Below are 24,431 nucleotides of genomic sequence, written 5' to 3'. Positions count from 1 at the left end.
TTGCAATACTTTCCAATGATTCAATTTCCAAGTCTGTCTTTCTCTCTTCTGTTTGTGTTTATGTGTGTGTGAGAGAGGTATGTGTATAATAAAACACTGCACATAAATATTTAAAAAAATCTGTTCTCATCCTTATGGGTGGTATGTGTCTTCCTCAATCTCGAGTCTGCCAGAGGCCTGGAAGTTTTTCTGGAGGATCTTAGCTGTTCCTAGCATAGCACCTTCGGGACATAGAACTCCAATATGGTTCCTGGGATCTATTGGAGCCACTCTCCCAGCTTAGAAATCGCAGCCCTGCATGTTCTTACCACACTGGGACCACTTTGGTCTATAAACATACATACGTAGGTGTATATGTGTGTGTCAGTGTGTGTGTGTGTGTGTATGAAAAGGGGTGCCTATTTATATATATGAAAAGGGGTGCCTATTTGGAATATATATCTATATATCTTTTGTTTATGTATACACACACACATATATATATATATGTATGTATGCATGCATGCATGTAAAGCACTATGAAGCAGTATATAAGTCTAAGTGTTATTGCTATTGCTATATAAAATTGTGGATACATATGGATCTCATCTCTCCACTGGGAAGCTCTTCCTCCAGATAGTTTGTTCTGAGAGCTTTTACAGAGGCAATTACCTTCAAATTGAACAGGACAATATATAGGATTATTAGGTCCAAGATTGGATAATTAATCATTTTACCATATGGGGGGATCTTCTTCTTGTTGTTTTTTAAAAAATGTGATTTTAGCATATTAAAAATCTTTTAGGGAGCAGGAAATCTTGTAGTTGGTCTTGTATTATAATCTGGTGGGGGGAAAATGAATGTGATTTTTGGAATATATTATTTTACATTTTTCCATTAACCTGGAAAAGAACTCCAATTTCACAACAGATTTCACAGACTTTTTTTTTTTTAAAAAAATCTGGGTTTAACAGAGAAATGCCTTTTCAGAATGGATAATTGCTCAAATGAAATCTCTGGTCTAATAACAAAGTTCATAATACTTTTCAAGAAATCATTTACCTCCTTTCACTTTCTACCTGAAGTGTGATTTTAGTGGATTGTATGCCTCTTGAAAGTTAAGTTAGATTGATAGATGCCAGTTGTGGACAGGCTGAGTTTCTGAGGAATGCTGGTTCAGCCTTTGGAAGAGGGAAAAGAGAGAGTAATGATTCCAAAGGAGACATATTTTTAACTTCTATAAATCAAGACTGCGGTGATAGGAAGAATCTAAACTGGAAGCCGGAGGGAAAGCTCTCTCTTCTTCCCCACCCCTCCCCTCCACCCCAGTGAAAATACAGCGCCTTTTTTTGTGCGCTGAAGTGCGCCAGCTTTTTCAGACAGGAGGAATGCGGAGTGTCAAGGGGTCAGGATCAATCCGGTGTGACTTGACGAGGCAGGAAGGTGGAGAGGAATGCGAGGAATGTCGCTGTTTGTGTGGGACTCCATTCAGCCGATTGGCGCGTCCCGGACGCCTCAAGAGTATAAAAGCAGCCCCGCTGCCTGCTCGAGACTCAGACCAAACACCGCTCTCCTTCGAAAAGCAGAGAGAGAGAGAGAAAGGGGGAAGAGAAAGCGGCCCTTACCCCAAAAGCCGAGCCGACCGAAGGGAAAACCTGCCCTCTCGCCGGCCAGCGAGATTTAAAACCAAAAAAAGGACCTCAACTGACCAAAGAGATCCGCCCGGCTCCCAAACCAGCCAGCGACTTTTGCCGATCTCCCTTGCGCCGAAAAGTTGCGAGGAAAAAGGAGGATGGCATCCCGCACCCTCGTCTGGCTTTTCCTCGCCGCTCTACTTAGCTGGGTAAGTGATCTTTTTTTTTTTTGGAGACAGGTTGTCTGTCTGTCTGCCTCTCTCTCTCTCTCTCTCTCTCCTATTTCCTTACTCATCGGGCCCACCTGCTGGGGCGTTGTTTGACCCACCGTCTCGACCTCCCTCCTCTGTCTCCCCCAGGAAGCGGCCGGCCAAGAGTGCAGCGCCAAGTGCCAGTGCTCCACCGCGCCCCCCGAGTGCCCTCCCGGGGTAAGCCTGGTCCTGGACGGCTGCGGATGCTGCCGCGTCTGCGCCAAGCAGCTAGGCGACCTTTGCACCGAGCGGGATCCCTGCGATCCTCACAAAGGCCTCTTCTGCGACTTCGGCTCCCCGGCCAACCGCAAGATCGGCGTGTGCACTGGTGAGTAGCGGCCTTTTTTGTTCTGCTGCCGTGGCTTTCTTACCTTTGGGACGGGAGCGATTGGAATCGAGTGGGAAATGCCGAAAGGGCTGACTTTTTCTAGGGCGGGGGAGGGGGGGGGGAAATCTCGATCTCATCGGTTTTACGATGAGTGTGGACTTCAACTCCCAGAATTCTCTGGTAGGGAAGCCTACTGCCTGTCTTAAAAGTTGCTGAAGTCGACAAACGCTGTTCTAGGGCTCCGCAAAGCCATGCTGTTCTGGGAGCTTTCCTTTTATGGCTTAAGTATATTTCGTTTTAAAAAGTGAGTCTGATTGGACAGTTTTCTCCCAAAGGCTTCTAGGAATATTCAGGATTACAACTCCCAGAAATTCTAGTTATGCTTTGAGAATCAGCCAGAGGTAATCTGGTGACACCCATTAATTAGACCAGGCTTCTCCAACCTTGGCAACTTTAAGACTTGTGGACTTCAACTCCCAGAATTCCTCAGCCAGCAAGAGGAATTCTGGGAGTTGAAGTCCACAAGTAAGTCTTAAGGAGGTCTCCAACCTATTATTAGAATAGTAGAAGTACTATATAAAAAAAAGTGGAATAGAATGTCTTGCCATAGTTTAGGAGGTTTTGTTCAGCGGGGAAAAGTTTACCCAAAATTTTACACTTCTAACACTTGCCTGTTATGAAAGGCAGAGGAGCTGAATATATAAACAAAACTGGAAGTCAGTCCTGTGTAGCCCTTCTCTTGTACAGTTCTAGATTCTTGATAGCTCCATTACTACTACTGAGTATTTATGAGTGAATCCTGTTTTCTATTGGCAGCAAAGGACGGTGCTCCATGTATATTTGGAGGCATGGTGTATCGGAGTGGCCAGTCCTTCCAGAGTAGCTGCAAATACCAGTGCACTTGCCTGGATGGAGCTGTAGGCTGTGTGCCTCTCTGCAGCATGGATGTTCGTCTGCCCAGTCCTGACTGCCCATACCCACGCAGAGTGAAACTCCCAGGAAAATGCTGCGAGGAATGGGTGTGTGATGAGCCCAAGGACAAAGAACGCACAGCAGTTGGACCTGCTCTTGCTGGTGAGTCTACTTTCCATCATATTTCTTTGGAGTGTTGCTGTTCTGATTTGAACTGCACGGACTACTTTTGTCATTCTGTTCTCATAACCACACTTGCTCGGTTTGATTCTTAATGCTTACTGTTTCCCTTTGCTTTTTAGCTTACAGACTAGAAGATACCTATGGACCTGACCCATCACTGATGCGTGCAAACTGTTTGGTCCAGACCACTGAATGGAGTGCCTGCTCAAAAACTTGTGGAATGGGAATCTCGACTAGAGTCACCAATGACAATGCCCACTGCAGGCTGGAGAAGCAAAGCAGGCTTTGCATGGTGAGACCATGCGAAGCAGATCTTGAGGAGAGTATCAAGGTAAATAATTCTCCATTTCTGCTGCTTACTTCTGTAAAAAAATGTTTCATAACCATTGCATTTAACCTACTTTGGAAAATCTCTAATATGATCTAATTTTCAGCAAGTTGTAAAAATTGTTCAGCAAGTACGTCTGCAAAAAAAAAAAGTTGCTTTTCCTCAGAGCGCTGAATTCCTCTTCTTTCTGCTCACCTGTTCCCTGTATCATAGCCCATATTGGGTTGATCTGCAAACTTCCTCTTAAAGCATATCAATATGTGTAATTTTCCAAATTATGTTCTCTAAGCCTTGTTAATACTATAATTTCTCTTTTGTATTGGTAATGATGTAAAGTGTAAATGTAAATAATGAACAAAATTACTTATAGTGCAGCTTTAGATATCTACTGGTCCATTTATAAAATGCAAGATGTCTTGTTCCCAAGAAAAGAAAAATGGAATTGCAGCCTTAACTCTATTTCTATGGTTGCCCTTAAAAATTGCAAGATGAAAAATTGGGTTTCTATGAATAGTAATAAAAGTTTCAAGGAAACCAGGCATGAATGATCTTTTAAAAGTCCACTGAGGAAAATTAGACTTATAAATAAAGGCTACAAACAAGGCAAATTTAAGTATCTTTAGACTGTGGGAAAAATACGAATTTGTTTGACCATAAGACCTATATAAGACTGGCAAAAATATATCCTATAGATTGGGTGCTCAGTTTAACCAAACATAGAACCCATTGATAACCTATATTAAAGATAAAGATAATAGTTTCCCCTGTCCAGTTGTGTCCAACTCTAGGGGACTTCAACTATGTCTGGATCAGGACAGACAGCTAATGTGTTTCAAGACTTTCAGGCTGTGTTTTCCATAACTTCTTGGTCATTAGCCTGTGCTTATTGGAATTGAAGTCCAAAACATCTGGAGGTTGATCTCCTCTAATCCAGGATTTACCCTAAAAAGTTAAGAAATTGGGAAAAATGTGAATGTTGGAAATATTGCATATGCTGGTGATCTCAATGGGAGCCTTGGTTATCTGATGTATCAATATAAGATTTATTTATTTTTTTCCAACAGAAAGGTAAAAAATGTATCCGCACACCCAAGATCTCTAAGCCTATCCAATTTGAGCTGTCTGGCTGTACCAGTGTAAAGACCTACCGAGCCAAATTTTGTGGTGTCTGCACCGATGGGCGTTGTTGCACCCCCCACAGGACAGCCACTCTCCCTGTGCAATTCAAATGTCCTGATGGTGAAGTCATCAAGAAGAGCATGATGTTTATCAAGACTTGTGCCTGCCACTATAACTGTCCTGGAGACAATGATATCTTTGAATCAGTCTACTACCGGAAGATGTATGGAGACATGGCATAAAACCCCACGAGAGATTTTTGAACTTGGCCCTCAACTTGAACTGATAATGGCATCTCATTTTGTTAAACATGATTCTATAGCACAAGTGATTTAAATGTCTGAAGTTATTTTTTAAAACAAAACAAAATTGTTCCATTTGACCTTAAGGTTAAATTACCTACTGACCCCAAACGTTGGTTTGAAGGAAGAATAATAATATGAATATAATGTTGATAATGATGATGAAGAATAGTGAGAGATGATACATAAGTCATATTTCAGAATATACAGAGGAGAAGGATGAATAGAAATTAAGGGACATAGGCAGTCTTGAGAAACATTTTCAAAATGTGGTAGCATGTGTCCTATTTAATTGTGCAATCAAAAAAAGACCCCTTAGCAAAGTTATTGGCACGGGTTTTTGTGACAGTAACTGCTGGACTGGACATTTTTATCCAGCAGGTGCTAAGTAATTATGTTATTTGAAAAATGGCAATAATTCTGCCTTTAAAACTCTGATTCAGAGGATTTGTTCAAAAAGAATCTGAATTAGACTGGACAGCTTGTGGCAATCGTTTGCTTGTCACAGGCAACATTTTTTTACAAAAAAATGCTAGTGTAATAGTGTAAATACTGTGTGTGTTTATATGTGTGTGTTTATGTGTGTTTGTATGTGTGTATATGTATATATATATTGTACAGTTATCTAACTTAATTTAAAGTTGTGTTGCCTTTTTTGTTAATGCTTTGATACATCAGTGTTAGCCTCTTTTTTTTATGATTCAAAGCTTGTCTGATCCACTGCATTCATTCAGCTCATAAAATAGAGTCTGTAATGGTAGTTTTGTTGAATTAGTAGGGGGAAAAATCAACTGAACTGGTGCTTTGATGAAGAAGATATACCAGTGTGCTATCCAACCATTTCATCAAACTAATGACAAAGGGGGAAAAGAACACTTCTCTCTGTCTGAATTAGTATTCCCTGAAACAAAATTGAGTGCTCTCAAATTTTTCCACCTGGGAACAGTGTGTTACTTATTGAGAAATGTGACCAAAAGTTACATGTTTGCACCTTTTTAGAAGAAAAAAAATAAAGTATTTTATTTTTTATATAAACTGGATTGTATTCACTTTCATTTTGTTGAGTCTTAACAGTTTTGGGATACGGTGTATGTTTACACATCACTACTTCTCAGCTGGTGCTCCAGTGAGATATTTCTGTATCCTGGCATGACTGAGTCATGCGAGCAGGAGAATGTTTTGATAGAATGACTCCCCATACAAACTTGCAATCAGAACACGATACTAAAAATAAGCATCACTTCACCAACCTGCCTGTCAAAAGGATGAGGAAACGGTAGCCTCACAGATGCTTTTTCAACACAACACTCAGCATATTATGCAGTTCCTCAGTTGTAGGAGTTGTAGTTCACAACTTGCAAATCTAATTGAATTGAAAGTGGAGCTGCTTTTCTGTCCTATTCCCTAAAAAAAAATCATTCTGAAACTTGTCTGGGTGACAAAATTCACGCACTCTTTATCTCCATAAAATATTCCTTAATTTCCATGGATGAAGTCATCTTGCCTAGTGATGAGTTTGTGCTTTAGAATACAAATGCAGATGCACAGTAGAGGTATTTCAACTTTCTCTGTTTTCGGACGGTAGTAAACAATACTTATAAACTAGTTATCACCTTCATCTGGGATTCCTTACAGATGTTACTTTAATTGAAGCCAATTTAAATGGCAATTTCACTTTACCCGAGTGTAAACCTTTTTGCATTTAGTAGAGCTTATTTCTAAATAGCCATGAATAAACTGTACTGCTTCTCATATTTACTTTGCTAGAATTAATATTGGCATAGTCAAAGCTGAATAAATTGCAATTCTTTGCAGACAGATTTTTTGCAATATTTCCCTCTGTCTCTAAGTGAACATGTTAACAGAAAGAGATGGCTCTTTATTCCCTACAACGGACTAAACTTTATAACTTTCAGTTTGCAGTGCCTTGTGTCCTAGCTGATGGAATTCAAGAGCATCCAGGAGTACTAGAAGTATTAGAAGAATCAACATTGGCTGGTGAAGAACTACCAAAGAAAGTCAGGTAGATCAAACTCTCAGTCAAGTGCACTGGAGCCCCATAGTCTTTAAAGAAAATGTATCATATGGCTTAATTTGCTGCAGCAATACTCATGTATTTTGTACAGCATTCAAGAAATAGATGCCACATCATAATAAATAGCTTCTGTTCCTTCATACCACTCATGTCAGGCTATGGAGCATCACTTTCTTGGAGAAAGGTCCTATATTTAGCCCACCAGGATCTTTAGATGAGTTGTGCTCAATTTTCTATTCCTTGATAATTAAGTTTTCCTGGAAAAGCAATATTCAGGGACAATTCATAGATCACTGTCTGTGGTGAAATCCCATTGCTATTTTGATGTGGTCCCAAGAAAGAGACTTATTAAAAGGAGCTGCATCTCACTAAAACTGCTGAAGAAATTCTTTTATGAGCCCAAAGACTGTATCTTTCAGACGGCCACTAGTGGATGAAATCGTGAATAGGAAGATGTGGTCTATAAATTGCTAAATTTTCAGACCATCAGTACATTATTTATCCAAAGTCTGATTTGTACGTCATTGTGGTTGAAGTAAATGACATGGGTCATATTTACATGGGAAATGCCTGCAATTTTTAAGGAAGGAAATGTCTCATTAGTTCCAATAAAAAATAAAGAGTACATTGTCATCACCTGTTGACTACAGAGTATGCATTGACCCTATAATTTTTCCAGTCTGGAGTAAAAATAGTTGGAATATTTTCATGGAAGATGGTCTGTAGAGAGCATATACTATCAAAGAATGAATCCAGTGCACATGAAACAAAGGCCATACCTCTGAGCTCTCTGCTTCTTTTCATACAGTACCAAGATTTTACTGTCCTCTCAAAATTTCCACAAAAGTTTTTTTTTAAATGAAGAGAATCAATGTACATTGATCAAATTAATACCATTTTAAATGTATGCGCTTCATAGGGCATCAAAGTAAAATAACATATCGACATTTTTATAGATGTAATTTTGAAAATGATATAATTGTTGCCAAGTTAGTTGAAACAAAAATCTTCCACGGATATAGGCCACTTTGCATGAACTTGCAGCAAGTGATTGTCAGAGAAAAATCATGGAAATCAAAATAGTTTAATACTTTATGTGGACATTGTTTCTTTTGCTAAATCACTGAGGACATCACGTGATTCTGCACCAATAATATTACATCATTAATGAATTGATGCAAAGAAATAAATCAGCTGCCGCCTATTAGCAGCAGCAACAGCAGCATCGTAGCGGTTTTCCCACAAGCACCATCTTGCGTGATCAAACAATTTGACATTTTTTAATGTCTGCATTTATTGTATCTTGTCATCTTTGCTTCAGCCTTCCACGCAGGCACTTGGAATGAGCTACCGCATATACTCACAGATAAGCACAGCCCAATTTTGGGGGATGTATTATGCCGTGTACAATTCTCAGCTTATCCTCAAGTATATGCGGTATATAAATAACACTTCTGTGCAAAGAGGTAACTATTTCCTTGACTCTCTTCATTTTCTCTTCAATTTTGTGTCAGTGAGAGATGCCAGCAGTCAAGTTAGGCCTTTCTGGATTTTTTCAAAAGGTTCACCATCACTGGTTTAGACTGTGTTATTAGCACAGAGCGAGTTGCTGAAAAGTTGACAACTCCTCTTCTCATAGTTTGGGAATCCTTTCAGCAAAACCTTCTGAGAAGGTGGACAAGCTGCCTGGAGCTATGAAAGCTGCCCTCCTTTTCCTTTGACTCTTGCTTCTTCTGATCAAATCAGCCAAGGCAGAATTAATGCATTGGTTAAGAAATGTAATTATTTTGCTTTTTACGAGAGAGGTAGTTCCTGCTTGCTTCAAAGAGATGCCAGTTGCTATTCTTTTTAACTTGATGCAAGGCATTCATTTTAAATCTCTAAGCCTACCTGTTCTGGAATGAACCTCTTTAATGACTAAAATGCCCAGTATGGTGGGCCATTGTTGAAGGTATGGTGCCATTGTTGAAGGCCCATTTGACAGGAAAATGTTTTCCTTTTGTGGCTCCTTGGATTTCCTTGTTCCTTTTGGATTCATGCTTGGTCTCCTTTCTTTTGAACTTTAGAAATATTACAATACTCTATATCTTTTAAAATTTGTGTGTGGGGGGGGGTTTGCACTGTTTTCTATAATGTAATTGATCTATTAAGCCAGTTTTACTGTTGGTCTAGATCAGTGGTCTTCAAACTTGGCCCTTTTATGACTTGTGGACTACAACTCCCAGAATTCCTTATCCAGGCACACTGGCTGAGGAATTCTGGGAGTTGAAGTCCACAAGTCATAAAAGGGCCAAGTTTGAAGACCCCTGGTCTAGATGGATAATTGATAGATGATAGAGAGAGGGGGGAGGGAGAGAGAGAGAAATGATAGTTGAGCAGCATTTATAGGAAATTGACAGAATGCAAGTAAGATACCAACTTCCTTTTATTTTAGAATGGCTGGTACAAGGCAACCCAGGTATATTAGAGCTGAGATACCTTTTGACCCTTGATAGTACATGTTGAATCACTATCTCTTATATCACTCTTATTGTCTATTATTCCCAGGTATCAGCCAGGCAGCTGTCCACAGTCTAAACACACAATTTCAAGACTGGAAAAATGTTTTGCCTTGTGTTAGTTTACAAAACACTGAGCTCAATACAGTTACACTCCATTTTCCTGGAATAGAAGCTGGGACACTGAAGGAACAGGCATTTTAATTCAGTTCAAACAAAGTTGCAAGCATTATAACACTGTCATTCAAATCTACTGTGACTGTTTAACAGCAAACTTGACATAGTGATTCATGTAGGTACCCATGTTTTCTGGCCAGATATAAAAGGGTCCAAAAAAATACTGTTGGAGAGATGCTGCTTCCCTATCTCTTGTTGCAGAATCATCTGCCTAAAACTCTGTCATGCTCAATCAGTTTCCCCCAGTTACTTTCAGTTTAATTACAGTGCAGATGTACAGTACAGAATCTTTAACAGCAAAAGAACATCTACAAAAGGAAAGGAAAGGAAAGGAAAGGAAAGAAAGAAAGAAAGAAAGAAAGAAAGAAAGAAAGAAAGAAAGAAAGAAAGAAAGAAAGAAAGAAAGAAAGAAAGAAAGAAAGAAAGAAAGAAAGATGACTTGAATGCAGGTTCTAGAAATAACCAACCCCAGTTAAGTAATAAGCATTCCTTCTTGTCTAAGACTTTCCCTAAACACAACGTTAGAAATCACTTCAGCTATTATCTATAATTCAGAAGGCATAATAAAGGGGGGAACCACATTTTTCTATCCCATCCAATACACAGGCTTTGCTTTCACTGGGGAAAGGCTTGGGTGTGGTTTTCTTTAAATTGTCCTATGTTTTATGTTCTACATGAATGGAAAAAATTACTAATAAGGCTGTCCAGCCACTCAGAAAACAAAATAGGCTTTGCCAAAGAACAAGAGGAATTTGAGAACAGAAAGAGTTTATTTAATTTTTTAGAGCTTCCTTTTTCCATTCTTTTTCTCCTGATCTCTGCATTTCTTCATATGCCCTTAAATGGAAGTTCCCCAAATGCCACCTGCAAACAGAGTGTTCAGCCTGACACGAACCAGGAAATGCCGGGGATTTCTTTAAGCGATCCTCTTCTGCATTCACCCTGAAACCAAGACAATCCAAGACATGTCTGTTTGGGAATATGTTTGTTAAAGAAAAGAGCCTTGCTATTGAGGAAACACATTTAGGATTGCGCAGCATTGCTTTTAATATGGGCATGCTTTTGCAAAAGTTAAATTCTATCAATACACATGCTGAACAGTAGAGTTTTGTTTCCTCAGTGCAGCTCATTGAACCTGCCACTATTGCCGGGCAAATAGTTTGCCCAGTGAATCAGTGCAAAATAAACAAAGATATCTGAAACGGCTCCAGTTGTATGCGAAGCAGCCATTTTGGCCTGGATCCCAACTTCCTTGCAGAGGTTGGCCTACAGTCGCATACTCTTTCTTCCTTTTTTCAGCTGAAGAAAAGAGGAAGAGAGTAAAGTTGGAAGTGGAGCCTTCAGGGATAATATGGGAAAAGCTCCCATTTCATCTCCCCACCATATACCTGGGGTAAAAAATAGAATAGAATAGAATAGAATAGAATAGAATAGAATAGAATAGAATAGAATAGAATAGAATAGAATAGAATGGAATGGAATGGAATGGAATGGAATGGAATGGAATGGAATGGAATTGTAAGGTTTTACACTTAGCCTCACAATTGCCCCAGCATTACTCAGGAATTTAAAAGAGCCAAAAGAAACTCTTGAGCCGAGGTTTCAGCAAGCAAACAACTTTTATTTTGATCAGAATAGAGTTGGGTGGCCACATCTCTCTTTGTGGCTGGTAGACAGATGAAGGCAACAACCAGGAAAGATGTCTTCCACCTTTTATACCCCTTCAGAGCAAAGAGATCTGGTCTTGGTTACTAGGAACCAAAAGGTACAGAAAAATAATTCCTAGATAATGACTCATACACAACAACCCAGGCTCCACCATAACTCCTTTTCCCCCCTCCCCTCACCATGCTCTTTTCATGTAAGCAATCACCTGTACCTAAAGCATGAAACATTTGCTTTTATATAACTAATTTCCCAATATAAAGCACCTACAAAGCTGCTTGCACATAAACAAAGATGATTACAAAGTATCACTACTAATATCAATATTACTAACATCAGCCTTAAGCATAATGAAATCCCTTCAGAGCAGAACAGAGCAGAACAGAACAGAACAGAACAGAACAGAATAGAAAAAATGAACAGCTTCATTTCAGTAGAGTTTAATCCGCCATCTCTTTATCCAAAGCCAGAAGAGAGAGAAGGGCCACCTGTCAGCCTTACCAGGTAGACTAGACAGTTAACATGTCCGGATAAGTTAATTCTGCTTTATTGTAAAAACTAGATTAACAGAATCTTGCAATTCTGAAAATATTGTAAAAACTAGATTAACAGAATCTTGAAATTCTGAAAATACAATTCTCCTGCAGTCACCTTTACAGCCCAAGAAATTAGAATGAGCCTCTTGCTTTGCCCACGATGAAGCTGTGGGCTATTCTCTCTCTTATCTGACCATTCTCTAGGCAGCATCTCTTCACCCCATTTCTCAAGGTTATTCTCACATGCCATTATACTCCCAGACCTAAGGTGAGAAAATATATGTCACAGTAAGTAGTTCTTCTCTTCCTGTAAATGACAGAGCTGTTCAAACTTCCTTTCCATCTCTAAAGACTAGTTGGCAGCAAAGAGATACAGATCACCTTCTTTTTCATACTGTCTAGTGGTTGCCCAGAATTGCGGAGGCCTGATCTGGTAATCCTAAATAAACTCTCTCTTCTGAGTTATTATAGCATGGTCTGATTCAGGGTGATTATCGCAGGACTCTGATCCTAAATTTCCATTGGGTCTTTAAAGTAAACCAGTTATCTGGACCAAAAACAGCTGTCCTAATCAATCTGGAACATATAAATCTCTGTGCTAGGGCTACCAGATCTAGGCTGCAAAAAATCTGCAAAAAATGCATCAAAGTGTACACAGTCTTATTTGTTAGATTGATATAATACCTTTTCTCCAGGAACAAAAACAGCATATATAGGTGTCCCCTCCACCCCGCTTCAGATTTTGCCCTATCATAATTGTCTGAAACAAGTTGGGATAAGAGGCAACCACAGGCCAAAGTTACCCAATGAGCTTTGGTAGGTTTGAAAAATGGGTGTCTCTACTCCTGTTTTCTGCTACACATCCTGTAATGTATTAGGCCTAGTTAACTTGAGCTGTACCATGTGGGGTTTGAATGCTGTGAGATTGCTTAAGCAGGAAGCTGGTAATGGTTGCCAGCTCCTCAGACAGTCAGTCTCCAGGACTACCATTGGTTGGCTCTAGGGCGGCAATAGGTTGCTTTAACCTATTGGCCGCCGCCTAGTGGCCAGAGTATAAATAGCTGCATTGCAGCCCTGGTTCTAAGTTCAGTTCCTGCAATTCAATAAAGCATGTTCCTGCCTGAACTCTCTCACCTCATCTCCTGCTTCTAGAAAAGAACCAGTACACAACACATCCCATCTTTTAAGGGTCTTCACCAAGCACCAAGCTCAGTGGTGGGATTCAGCCAGTTTGCATCAGTTCAGTAGCTAAATTTTGTTGAGTTCAGAGAACCAGCTGAATGCACATTGCTTCCAGAAGTCCGTTCTAGGCCTGGGAGGCCTAGAGGATGCCATTTCTGGAACTCCATTCTAGGCCTTGTACACCCAGTCCTGCATCCACGCAGAGAACTGGTTGTTCAGGTATTTGAATCCCACCACTGACCAAGCTCCTTTCCTATCATATGCCCTCACTGCCAGTAAACCTCAAATGCACCCAAAAAAGTAGAGCAGCTTTGCACCTTACTTGGTGAGATGGCAAGAACATAGCAAAAAGCTTTCCTCCAGTTGGAGAACAAAGGATAGGAAAAGCATAGAAGCTCGGACACAACGTCCAGCTGCAAAGCAGAGATACAAAACAAATGCTGATTTGTCAGGATAGGTCAGAAGGCAGAGGCTCCTCCATTCCATGACACATCACCATTTTTTGTTACCCAATACAGGGGTGACATCAGCAGCAGAGGATGGTCCGTATATGATAGAACGACCTAGACCAACAACTTAACTGTGTTAAGATTATATCAACATTATACCAAAGCTGTGTAAGTACAGCAAATTCAATTTTATAACCTACATGATAATAGCAAAAGAAAATTCCATGGACAGTGAAAGCTGTGTTCTTTTCTAAAACTCAAAATGTTTGGTTGGCTCAGACTTCTTTTATTCTGTCTTTTACATCTGGCTTTAATTGGTAGTTTTCAGGTCTCCAGGAAACAGAACAAAACAATGTATTAAATCTGCCTGTCTTAAATCTGAAGCAGAGAATTGTAGAATCATAAAGCTGGAAATAACTTCAGTAGTCATCTAATCTAACCCTTTCCAAAGCAGATAATTAATAACCCCCTGTCTAAAAAACTGTCTAAAATCTTATGATAAAAGATCACCATGTTCAGAATGAGAGATTCCTTCTAGTGCCATGTTTTTAGATGGGCATGGAAACCTTTTAATTTTGAGAACGGGAACAGCCATTTGTCTGAAATGGTATAGGGTTTCCTGCCTTAGCAGGGGGTTGGACTAGATGACCTCCAAGGTCCCTTCCAAATTATTATTATTATTATTATTATTATTATTATTATTATTATTATTATTATTATTATTATTATTATTATTATTAATTATTAACATGACTTTGAAGCAATCATTGCATGACACAGATGCATATGTTCTGCTTGGCTACCTACCCAGTATTTGGAATTGATTAAGATACCATGAATTGTGAACATTTCACTTGTCGAGACTCTCAGGTGCAGCACTCAAATTCTTTGAAGTCCAGCCATTAACAGAGTTTCTCTAGGGTGCCTGGTTAGGCCCCTTCTCCAATTTGAACTTGTATAATCCAAATGTTTAAGACTGGCCCTTCAAGTCCCCAAATGTGTCTCTTATGCCACCCTGACAGACTTCATGAAAGTGGGGGCTAGAGTGTGGGTGACCATACTCAATTATTGGTTTGCTCAGATTATCCTTCCCCCTCCCCCGGACATGCCTCATTAATTATGAGGGATGATTTTCAGTCTACATGGAGACAGAGAATGGCAACTAAAATATCATCCTTGAGCTTCTCACCAGGTCTTCCATTAAACACATAGGCAATGATCAGGCCAAAGCACTAATTAAGTAATGTGTAGTAGGCACAGAGTGTCAGTTGGATCTAGCCAGGACCCCAGCCTTTACTGCCAGTGAAGTCAACAGGAATTCTGCTTCCCAAACAGCATAGTTAATTAATCTTGAGGTACCTAAAAACTGGCAGGCCTTTACTGTGGCACATTGTCATGTCTTCTCCTCAGCTGTCTAGAAGGACGATACAGGAAGACTCATTATCCAGAGATACAACACCCTTGCAATTCTGGACACACAGAAACAACAGAGCATGGGTTTCCCCTGCCGCTATTAGAGAAATCTGTACTAGCCTCATTTCACCATTACGGCACAGAAGAAAGCATAGAATCGTCCTACACCTTCCTGTATAACCTGTTTAATTTTTAATGAGGGGGCCTGGTGGGCAGGAAAAGAATTGTTCATTTTTTAAATATATATATATATATATATTTAAATATATATATATATATGAAACAAATAATGCTATTTTAGATTTTGTTATGATTTTATTGAGTTGGAATATTACAAATTGGGTTAGGAGGAATCATTTGAATGATGCAACACTCAATAAATGAATAAGTGAAAACATGGTTAGGTAAGCAGAGATGCGTGTGGATTTTCACACCTGACCCTTTACATTTCGACACCTGGGTCAGAGCTGCAACCCTTGCTCAAATCAAGTTTATCTTATTCTGACTTGTAACTGTTCTCCCTTTCTGATAGTAAAGTGCAGCAATACATTTTAGAGCCCTCACTTTGTCATTCTTTCATAACCACAAAACTTTCACTTTATCTAATAGTAGGCCAGCCCTGAGGAAGGAAAAGGGTTTGGTCATACATGATTTTCAGCCCAGGATTCCTACTTTGGTCCTATTAACGGGCTTGAAATTCTTCCATAGATCGTCCTTCCCCCTGAATCTTTTTCTCCCGTAACATCTGTCCAAATGTTTGGCGTCTGCCCAGCTTTTTCAACCAGCAATCTGGAAGCATATAAAATAACTTCAGGAAAGCAGTCAATAAAAAAAAATCACCTTTTTCCTTAGATTTCAAATTATTATTCAATTCTTATGACTATTTGTGCTTGTTTCCAGTGGAAAATGGTGGTTATAGACATACATCAGTCACTTATTCCTCCAAGTCAAATAGACTAGTCTTTGTTTTCTATAACAGGGCTTTTCAACCAGTGGTACGGGTACCACCTGTGGTACATTGGCACCTGGCAGGTGGTACACGACCATCCAAGAAAAGTTGTAGCAGGGGAGGGGAATGAGCTGAATTGGTGGCAGCACTGCACAAGCCTGAGCGAGAGATGGCTGGAGCCACAGGGCTGTCAAGGCTCAGCGGAAGCACGAGGATCAGTGCCGCTTTCGAGCTGATTGGTGCTTCTTTGGGGCTGTCAGAGCTCAGCGGAAGCACCAGGATCAGCACCAGGCTCCAGCTGGAGCTCGGCACTGATCCCGGCGCTTCTGCTGAGCCCAGAAGAAGCGCCAATCAGCTGGAATGTTGCAGCATCTCCAGGGTCTTGTGATTTACATTCAGATGCTTGGCAACTGATTCATATTTATGATGGTCACAGTGTCCCAGGGTCATGTGAAGTGACCAAAACCTGCTGCAACCACCCAGCAGATGGGGGGGGGGAAATAAAAACCAAACACCACCCCACCCCACCCCTGCTGCCAATCCTCAACAGAAATTCTCACAACAATGAAAACCTCAGACAGGAGGAAGAGCGCCGCCGGGCGGGCAGGCAGGTGTCTTGCTCGGTTGTGGCTTCGGGGGGGGGCACTTTTTTCAGTGCCATTGTAACTTCGAACAGTCACTAAGCAAACTGTTGTAAGTCGAGGACTACCTGTACTTCATCAATTTTTTCCTTTTGGGGGGGGTCATCAAGTTTTTGATACCCTGCTAGGTGACTGGTGGTACTCGGATGTTGCCATATCCTAAAAGTGGTACAATGGGTGAAAAGGTTGAAAAGCCTGGTTCTATAAGACCCATTTGCACACCCCATGGTAAAAACTCAGATTTCTAGCTCAGTGATTCAAGAGCTCAAAGGAAGTAATATTTTGGGATCAGCAGCTGACAGCTCTCAGGTAATGAGTACCAAGCCTGTTGAGCGATCATGGAATGCTCATTTATTCTTATAGGGACAGGCTGAAGTTACCAGGTTTCCCCAAAAGTTACACCCAGCCCGATAGTAAGCTTGATTTTGGCAGTGGACCTAATATAAGCCCTTCCTTCTCCAAAACTAAGCCCTAGTTTTGGGGTGAGGTGCACCCCTAAATATCAAGCTAGAGCAGGGGTAGGGGAAATGAAACTGCCCCATACGCCCCACACCCGCTTACCTTACCAGTAGGACCACCTCAGCCAGGCCTCCCACGCCTTGACACCTGTCGTGCTGCTTGACTTCTTCTGCAGCCGCTTGCCGCCCCTTGTGGCCAGATGCTATGTGGCACATTGCGCCATTGCCGCTCCTCCCAGCAGGACACATTACGGCGCTTTGGGCCACTTGCACTCCTCGCATGCCTTGGGTCGCTTCTGCTCGCACGCTTCAGGTCACTTCTGCTCCTTGCGCAGCGCTTTGGGCCGTTTCTGTTGCTTGCGGCAGGAGGTCATGTGGCACTTCGGGCCATTTCCACTGCAGAATAGGCCCAAAGAGCCACGCAGCATCCTCCCGCAAGCAGCAGAAATGGCCCAAAGCGCTGCGCAAGCAGTGGAAGTGGCCCAAAGCACTGTGCAAGCAGCGGAAGTAGCCCAAAGTGCTGCGCAAGCCATGGACGCAGCCTGAAGCGTGCGAGCAGTGGAAGCGGCCCGAAGCGCCATGCGACGTCCTGCCAGAAGGAACGGAAATGGCCCAAAGTGCCATGTGGCATCCTGCTGGGAGGAATGGCAATGGCACAATGCGCCACATGGCGTTTGGCCACAGGTGGTAACAAGCGGCCACAGAAGAAGTCAAGCAGCAGCACGACAGGTGTTGTGGTGTGGGAGCCTTGTCTGGGGTGGTCCTAAGGTAAGACATTCTCTGAAATTAAGACCTAGTGCCTCTTTTGGAGGCAAAAGAAATATAAGACCAGGTCTTAATTTCAGGGAAACATGGTAGGAAGGGAACTATAACAGAGTGCCCTGAAAGCGGGCAAGACTGGCCAGCTGGCTTGATTCTGAGAGGTACATACCATGTGCTGCCATGTTTTAGGTCCATATTCTGGAATAAAACATGAAAACTCTCAGGTATGGGTGCAGAGTCCATGTTTTAGTTCATACCATGCTGTCACTTTCAGTGTTGGTAATTCAAAAACTGCCTTTCTATTCATGTTCCTTCTTCCAGGTAGCTTATCATAAAAAATAAAAAAAATCTAAATGATTAGGGCAGTCTGACCCCATGTGGTAGAGTTGAAGAATGTTTACAAGCTGTTGATAAAACATATAAAATGAGATCTTAGTTTCAGAAAGTCATTGGTTCATGTATCCAAAAACCTTTGAGCAAAAGAAGGAAATAAGATCATCATTATCATCAACCAGAACTTCAGAGATCAACATAGCATGTTCCACCAACACCACCTGCTCTGGCTGGGCTGAATACTTCAATTTCTCTCACAGAGCAATGACTCAAAAGTAAGTCAGGCTTTAAAACAATCCTTAGGCTTTCCAAAGAAACTGTAACGGAGACAACAAATGGTGAAGCAAGGAGAGTTTTGCATGTAACCATCTGTCTGCATTTGATTATATTTTTTCAGCTTTGTGTTCAAATAATTAATATTATTCTATTTTCCTTTAAGTTATTAAGTGTTTGTCACAATGGTAAGCAAATACTATCTCCCCTGGATTTTTCCTCTGAGAACCTGACAGGGTCCATCTTGTCTCAATATATCTCAATTCTTGTAAAAACTATGTAGAATACTTGAACATGATACCATCAACAGCCATTCTTCTTTTATTTTTTTTAATCAATCCAATTCTATTGTCCTTTTCCTAATATTGGGAACCAGAAATAAGTAGGTGTAAGCATTGAACTATAATTCATTCAAGCTAAACACAGTGTGAGGTAGGACAATTTCTGGCTACCACAATTTCTTTAGACTCGCATGAAATGCATTTTATTCCAGAAGAATAGACTCACTTGCTTGTTATCTTAGATATCTACTTATGGTTAATTGTTACAGAGATTGTCCTTGAAAGAAGACGCTATTACAGTAACTGCTTGCTTGTTTTCCTCCCTTATTCTTTCTTTCTTTCTTTTTTACAATAGATAACAGCATGAAACTGTTATTCCTTTCGCTGTACCATACATCATTGGTGAATTCAAATAAAAACATTCTCAAACTTCCAAAAGATTGGCCTTAGTCACTGTTATCAGTAAAAAAGAAAAGAGGAAAACCAATCAGTTAGACAGTATTTATTTACAATACTCCTACTCTCTCAAAAAGGCATTTTGTGATTTCAATTATATAGATTTGAAGAAAGAAGGTGCCACTATCTTCCTACTAGACTTAATCTTATGTGACAAAAAAAGAATTGCAATAGAAAAGAATTAGAACCGGTAGTGAAGAGGCAACTTATTATCATACTGTATATGGTGGACATGTAAAAATGTTAAAGCCTTTTGGATAAAAATATGGTGGATTTTTCAGAAAGTTTTAAAGAAAAAAATAAGATTTACTCCGCAGCTATTCTTATTGGGGATTATTTCGGATTGTACTGTTATAGAAACTAAATTAATGTTACACTTAATAAGGGCAGCCAGACTGTTGGTGGCGCAACATTGGAAGAAAGAAGATTTACCTACAATAGAACAATGGATACTTAAAGTAATGGACATAGCTGAAATGGCAAAAGTTTCAGCATATTTGAAAGAACAGTCACAAGAAAAATATATTTTGGAATGGAAAAGATGGATTGATTATATTCAGAACAAATATGGGACTAAAAAGTTTCAAATAGCATATGAATAATTCTTAACAATTATAGAAGTGTTATTATGTAGAGCCTTGGTGGAGCAGTGGGCTAATGCCTCCTTAAGTAACACCAGCTGCCTGCAATTAGTGCAGGTTCGCATCCCACCAGGCTCAAGGTTGACTCAGCCTTCCATCCTTCCGAGGTAGGTAAAATGAGGACCCAGATTGTTGGGGGCAATTAAGCTGACTTTGTAATAATGCCGCTGGGGTGTGTGTGAAAGCCCTAATAAGCAGGCTTATACATTGAATGAAGGCTACTGCTAAGCTTGTAAGCCGCCCTGAGTCTTCGGAGAAGGGCGGGATATAAATGGAATTAAAATTAAAAATAAATAAATAAATAAATTATAATTACTTTAGTTTTGTTATAAGGGAGTTAAAGGGTGGAAGGTTTGTTAATGTTGTAATAAGATATTTAGCATATGTTTGCATAAGATTGCTATATGTAATACCCTGTATCCTGCTTTGGGAAGTCCGGGGGGGAGGGAAGGAGGGAGGGTTGATGGGGAGGGGGGGTTTATTATTAAAATTTTGTGAAACTTTTCAATAAAAGAAAAAAGAAAAAAAAGAAGAAAAGAATTAGAACCCCTGTAACTCAGGGTTGAGCCCTTGGCACTCTCTAGCACTGATGATATTACCTAGTTGGGTAATGAAACGTTTGGAAGCAGATAACAAAGCTCAGAAGGCACCAAGTTCGTCACACATACAAAAATCCATTCTGAAAGTCGTATCCTACTACTTCAACAGACAGTTGCCTCGGGGAAAATTGTCAGAGTTCAAAATTCAACAAAGTAAAATTTATCTGAAAATATTTTTCAAGGATAATCTTTCTTCATACAGTATTTAAAGATGGGAGTTGTTTGTATTGCAGACAATTATTCTTTAAGTACCGGTAATCATAATCCCACCCACCCCCCTCAAAATAGGTATGACACTTTATTGTTACTTAACATAAGTGTTTTTCTGGTCTTTTTAGTAACAAGGTATTTTATTTTCTGATAAATGGATCTAGTTAGTCAGCCTTTAGTCAGTCCCAGAAAAGAAGATGTTGGGTATAAACATAAAAGTGTTTATTACATGTTTAGTTCCTATTGACACAATATAATTCCATGAATCCTGCTACAGTATAAACGTCATCTAGATATTATCTTCCACATAACCTTAGAGAAATCATTCTTTAGTCTACCATCACAGTCCTTGGGTTGCATGGAAATGCTTTAGGGCAGGGCTTTTCAACCAGTGGTACAGGTACCACCTGTGGTACATTGGCACCTGGCAGGTGGTACATGACCTTCCTAGAAAAGTGGTAGCAGGGGAGGGGAATGAGCTGAACCGGTGGCAGCACCGCACAAGCCTGAGCAAGAGATGGCTGGAGCTGCAGGGCTGTCAGGGCTCAGCGGAAGTGCCAGGATCAGTGCTTCTTCGGGGCTATCGGGGCTTAGCAAAAGCGCCAGGATCAGCACCAGGCTCCAGATGGAGCTCGGCGCTGGCCCTGGCACTTCTGAGCCCAGAAGAAGTGCCGATCAGCTCGAATGTTGCAGCATCTCAAGGGTCTTGTAATTTACATTCAAATACTTGGCAACTGATTCATATTTATGATGGTCACAGTGTCCCAAGGTCATGTGAAGTGACCAAAAACTGCTGCAACCACCCAGCAGAAGGGGGGGGGAATAAAAACCAAAACCCACACCACACCCCCGCTGCCAATCCTCAACAGAAATGCTCACAATGAAAACCTTGGACAGGAGAAAGAGCGCCATCGGCGGGCAGGCAGGTGTCTTGCTCGGCTGTGGCTTGGGGGGCACTTCTTTCAGTGCCATTGTAACTTCAAACAGTCACTGAGTGAACTGTTATAAGTTGGGGACTACCTGTACTTCATCACTTTTTTTCTTTTTTTTTTCCTTTTTTTTTGGTCATCATGTTTTTGACACCTTGCTACTGGTACTCGGATGTTGCCATATCCTAAAAGTGGTACAATGGGTGAAAAGGTTGAAAAGCCCTACTTTAGGGAGAGACCTGTTTAATGGCCTCCCTGTGATTTGTACTGCTTAATGAAGGGTATTTTGTACTCAAGAACTTTTTTTAAGCTAGTGGAACTGGAGGAAAAAAAATAACCTTACTGAATAAAACACTCTTGTATATAAAGTTTGTATTTCAATTACTGGTTTTCAATTACTGGTTTTTTATATGTTCTTTGTCATCCAGCTTGGCATGACAATTGAGAGAGTTTATAAATTGAATAACTGTGTAAATGAGTTTTATTCTACAGGACACTTATTTATATAATTTATCCTATGCTCCAATATGCCCCAATAGGAATGTCTGTTAATCCCCACTTCTGCAAAATGTGGACTGGAAAGAGTGTGTTTCAGTGGTGATGCCTCTACTTGGCATTTAGTAGTAATGCCTCTACTTGGCATTCAATCTGTCCCTATGTTGTGTTTTTTCTATAAGCTATTAAAAATGGAGGTTTTTAAGAAAGCCTTAGCTATATGAACCAACATCATTTATTATTCCACTGTTTGTATTATGTTTCGTTTATTATACTATCCTGTTTTATTGTACAATGTACATTATATATTTATATCTATGGAGATTCTCAGTCATCCAGGTCATGGTTGTCCCAAATGTGCCTTTTCAAGAGGCAACTGGACTTTCTTGTTTTTCTTTGAAGACATTTCACTTCTTATCTAAGAAGCTCCCTCAACTCTGACTGGATGGTGGGGAATGGAAGGATTTATATTCGTTGCAGAAAACTGGTCATTTGCATTCTTTTAGAGAGTCATTGAGGCCACTTGGAATTTATCTATGTCCTCAGGGTCACCTGAGTGGTGCAAATGGGTGTGGAGCCTTCTTGGAACTGCTGAAACATTGGGGAAACAATACAACTCCTTTATAAATGCATGGAACAACATAGGAGAACAAACCCATCAAGGCAAGATTCAGCAGTCCATCTGCATTTAAAAGACAAAGGCCTCTCTTTCAAAGATAGCAAAGTCCACATTTTGGACAGAGGAGTGCTGGTTTGAAAGAGGGGTCAAAGAGGTCATTTATGTCAAAATTGTACAGCTCTCTCTCAACATAGGGGGAAGATACGACATCATCTATCTGTAGTCTACAGCATAGTATTTACTGCAGTTCCAAGAGGGCTCCACACCCATTTGCACCACTCAGGTGACCCTGAGGACATAGATAAACTTCCAAGTGGCCTCAACAACTCTCTAAAAGAATGCAAATGACCAGCTTTCTGCAACAAATATAAATCCTTCCATTTCCCACCATCCAGTCAGAGCTGAAGAAACTTCTTGGATGACAAGCAGAGTGTCCTCAAAGAAAAACCAAGAAAGTTCAATTGCCTATTGAAAAGGTACCTTTGAGTTTTACATTTATGTCTTGGAAGTTATAAAATGTGAAATGTCTCTCAAATCAATCAATCAATTTGCATTCACTTAACATTCAACCACAGAACATACATAAACACTAAGTATTCACAAAACTTGCTTATGCCTGTTCAGATGTATGAATGGTTAGTCAAATACAGTACATGGGGTTATGGTGGCAGTATCAAAAACATAACATGAACATTATATAGTTACACGAACACGATGCAACTATCTTCTATGTTTTCAGGAACATGCAGTCCACTATATATTAGAGCTGTAATCCTATAACCACACAACTGAACGTAAATCCCATTAATCTTAAAAGAGCTTCTGAAATGATATTCATAGGTGTGTGTGATATTTCCCCCCAAATTAAGAATATCCATCAATTTATATTCTATTTATTAAACAGAGTGAAGCAAAGTTCAGAAAATGACAATAAAAAACCTTTGTGTATTACTTATAACTTTTGAAATATACCTGCCAGTTGGGTTCACTTGTAGTTAATTTGCTTTTGCCTCTTTGTAAAACAAACAAACAAACAAACTTAGGCAGAATAAAGTAATTCCTGAACACTTTTATACAGTTGAAATCAATGTAGAACTGTTGGTTTTTATCCCATTTGATCTGTTGTGTTGATGTTGCAGATAGTCTTTTATAACAGTATAGACATTTCTATCACATTGAAGAGAATAATAAGGCTGAAAGCTATTTGTCTCCGATATAGGTGGTCCATTAAATGTCCCTGAGATACAAAATGTGGCACAGTTTCTCTCTTGTTTCCATTTTGCTGCAGTACCTTCTGAAAATCTTCCAGCATGCTTACGTAGCTCTGAGCTAGTCTCTCTTTTTTGGTACAGAAACATAACAAAGTTAAATTCTGGCTTTGTCAAAACTTGGTAAATAGGTTTTCAACTGTAGAATATTAGCCACAGGCTGCTTTCCTTCATGATAAAAACTAAGTCCTGTAAGAAGTTCCACATCTCTAACTCGAGCGACATGAAATCTCATTCTCTCTTCGATCCATAAGGATTTGGGCTTGCCAACCTATTGGAAGAAAGAAACAAGTATTCCAGTTCATGTTGCAGACATTCTGAGATATTTAAAAAATCAGTGCTAAATTGATAAATTGCTTTGAAGATGATCTGAGAACGTTCTCCAGAGCAAGGTGTATCACTGGAAAGGTGAATCTAATAGTCCTTACTTGACCTACTGACCATAAGGGGGCAGTAGAGTATAGCTAGAGAATTAAAGGCCTGTTCTGTATCATTTCTTTGTCTATCATTCTGCCTCTTTTGTTTT

General features: G+C 40.1%; 2 protein-coding genes across 2 annotated transcripts in view; one reads left to right on the top strand and one right to left on the bottom strand.

Annotated features, from left to right (window-relative positions):
* The first annotated feature begins 1,512 nt into the window (after positions 1-1,512).
* On the top strand, positions 1,513-6,055 carry CCN2 (cellular communication network factor 2). The gene is made up of 5 exons (XM_081312882.1): positions 1,513-1,822; positions 1,973-2,192; positions 3,009-3,266; positions 3,407-3,618; positions 4,680-6,055. Exons 1-5 carry the CDS (start codon positions 1,772-1,774, stop codon positions 4,974-4,976), a joined length of 1,038 nt encoding a protein of 345 aa, XP_081169008.1. The 5' UTR covers positions 1,513-1,771; the 3' UTR covers positions 4,977-6,055.
* Positions 6,056-23,514: 17,459 nt separating this feature from the next.
* ENPP1 (ectonucleotide pyrophosphatase/phosphodiesterase 1) overlaps positions 23,515-24,431 on the bottom strand; it is a 53,337-nt gene continuing 52,420 nt past the window's right edge. Inside the window, exon 25 of the mRNA XM_081312876.1 lies at positions 23,515-24,176. Coding sequence (XP_081169002.1) covers positions 24,003-24,176 — 174 coding nt within the window. The 3' untranslated portion in view covers positions 23,515-24,002. The remainder of the gene's footprint in view (positions 24,177-24,431) is intronic.

Source organism: Vipera berus (genome assembly GCF_964194415.1).
Source record: "Vipera berus genome assembly, chromosome: 1".
Lineage (NCBI taxonomy): Eukaryota > Metazoa > Chordata > Lepidosauria > Squamata > Viperidae > Vipera > Vipera berus.
Note: the sequence above shows the minus strand (reverse complement) of the source record. Positions and strands in the feature narration are given on the sequence as shown.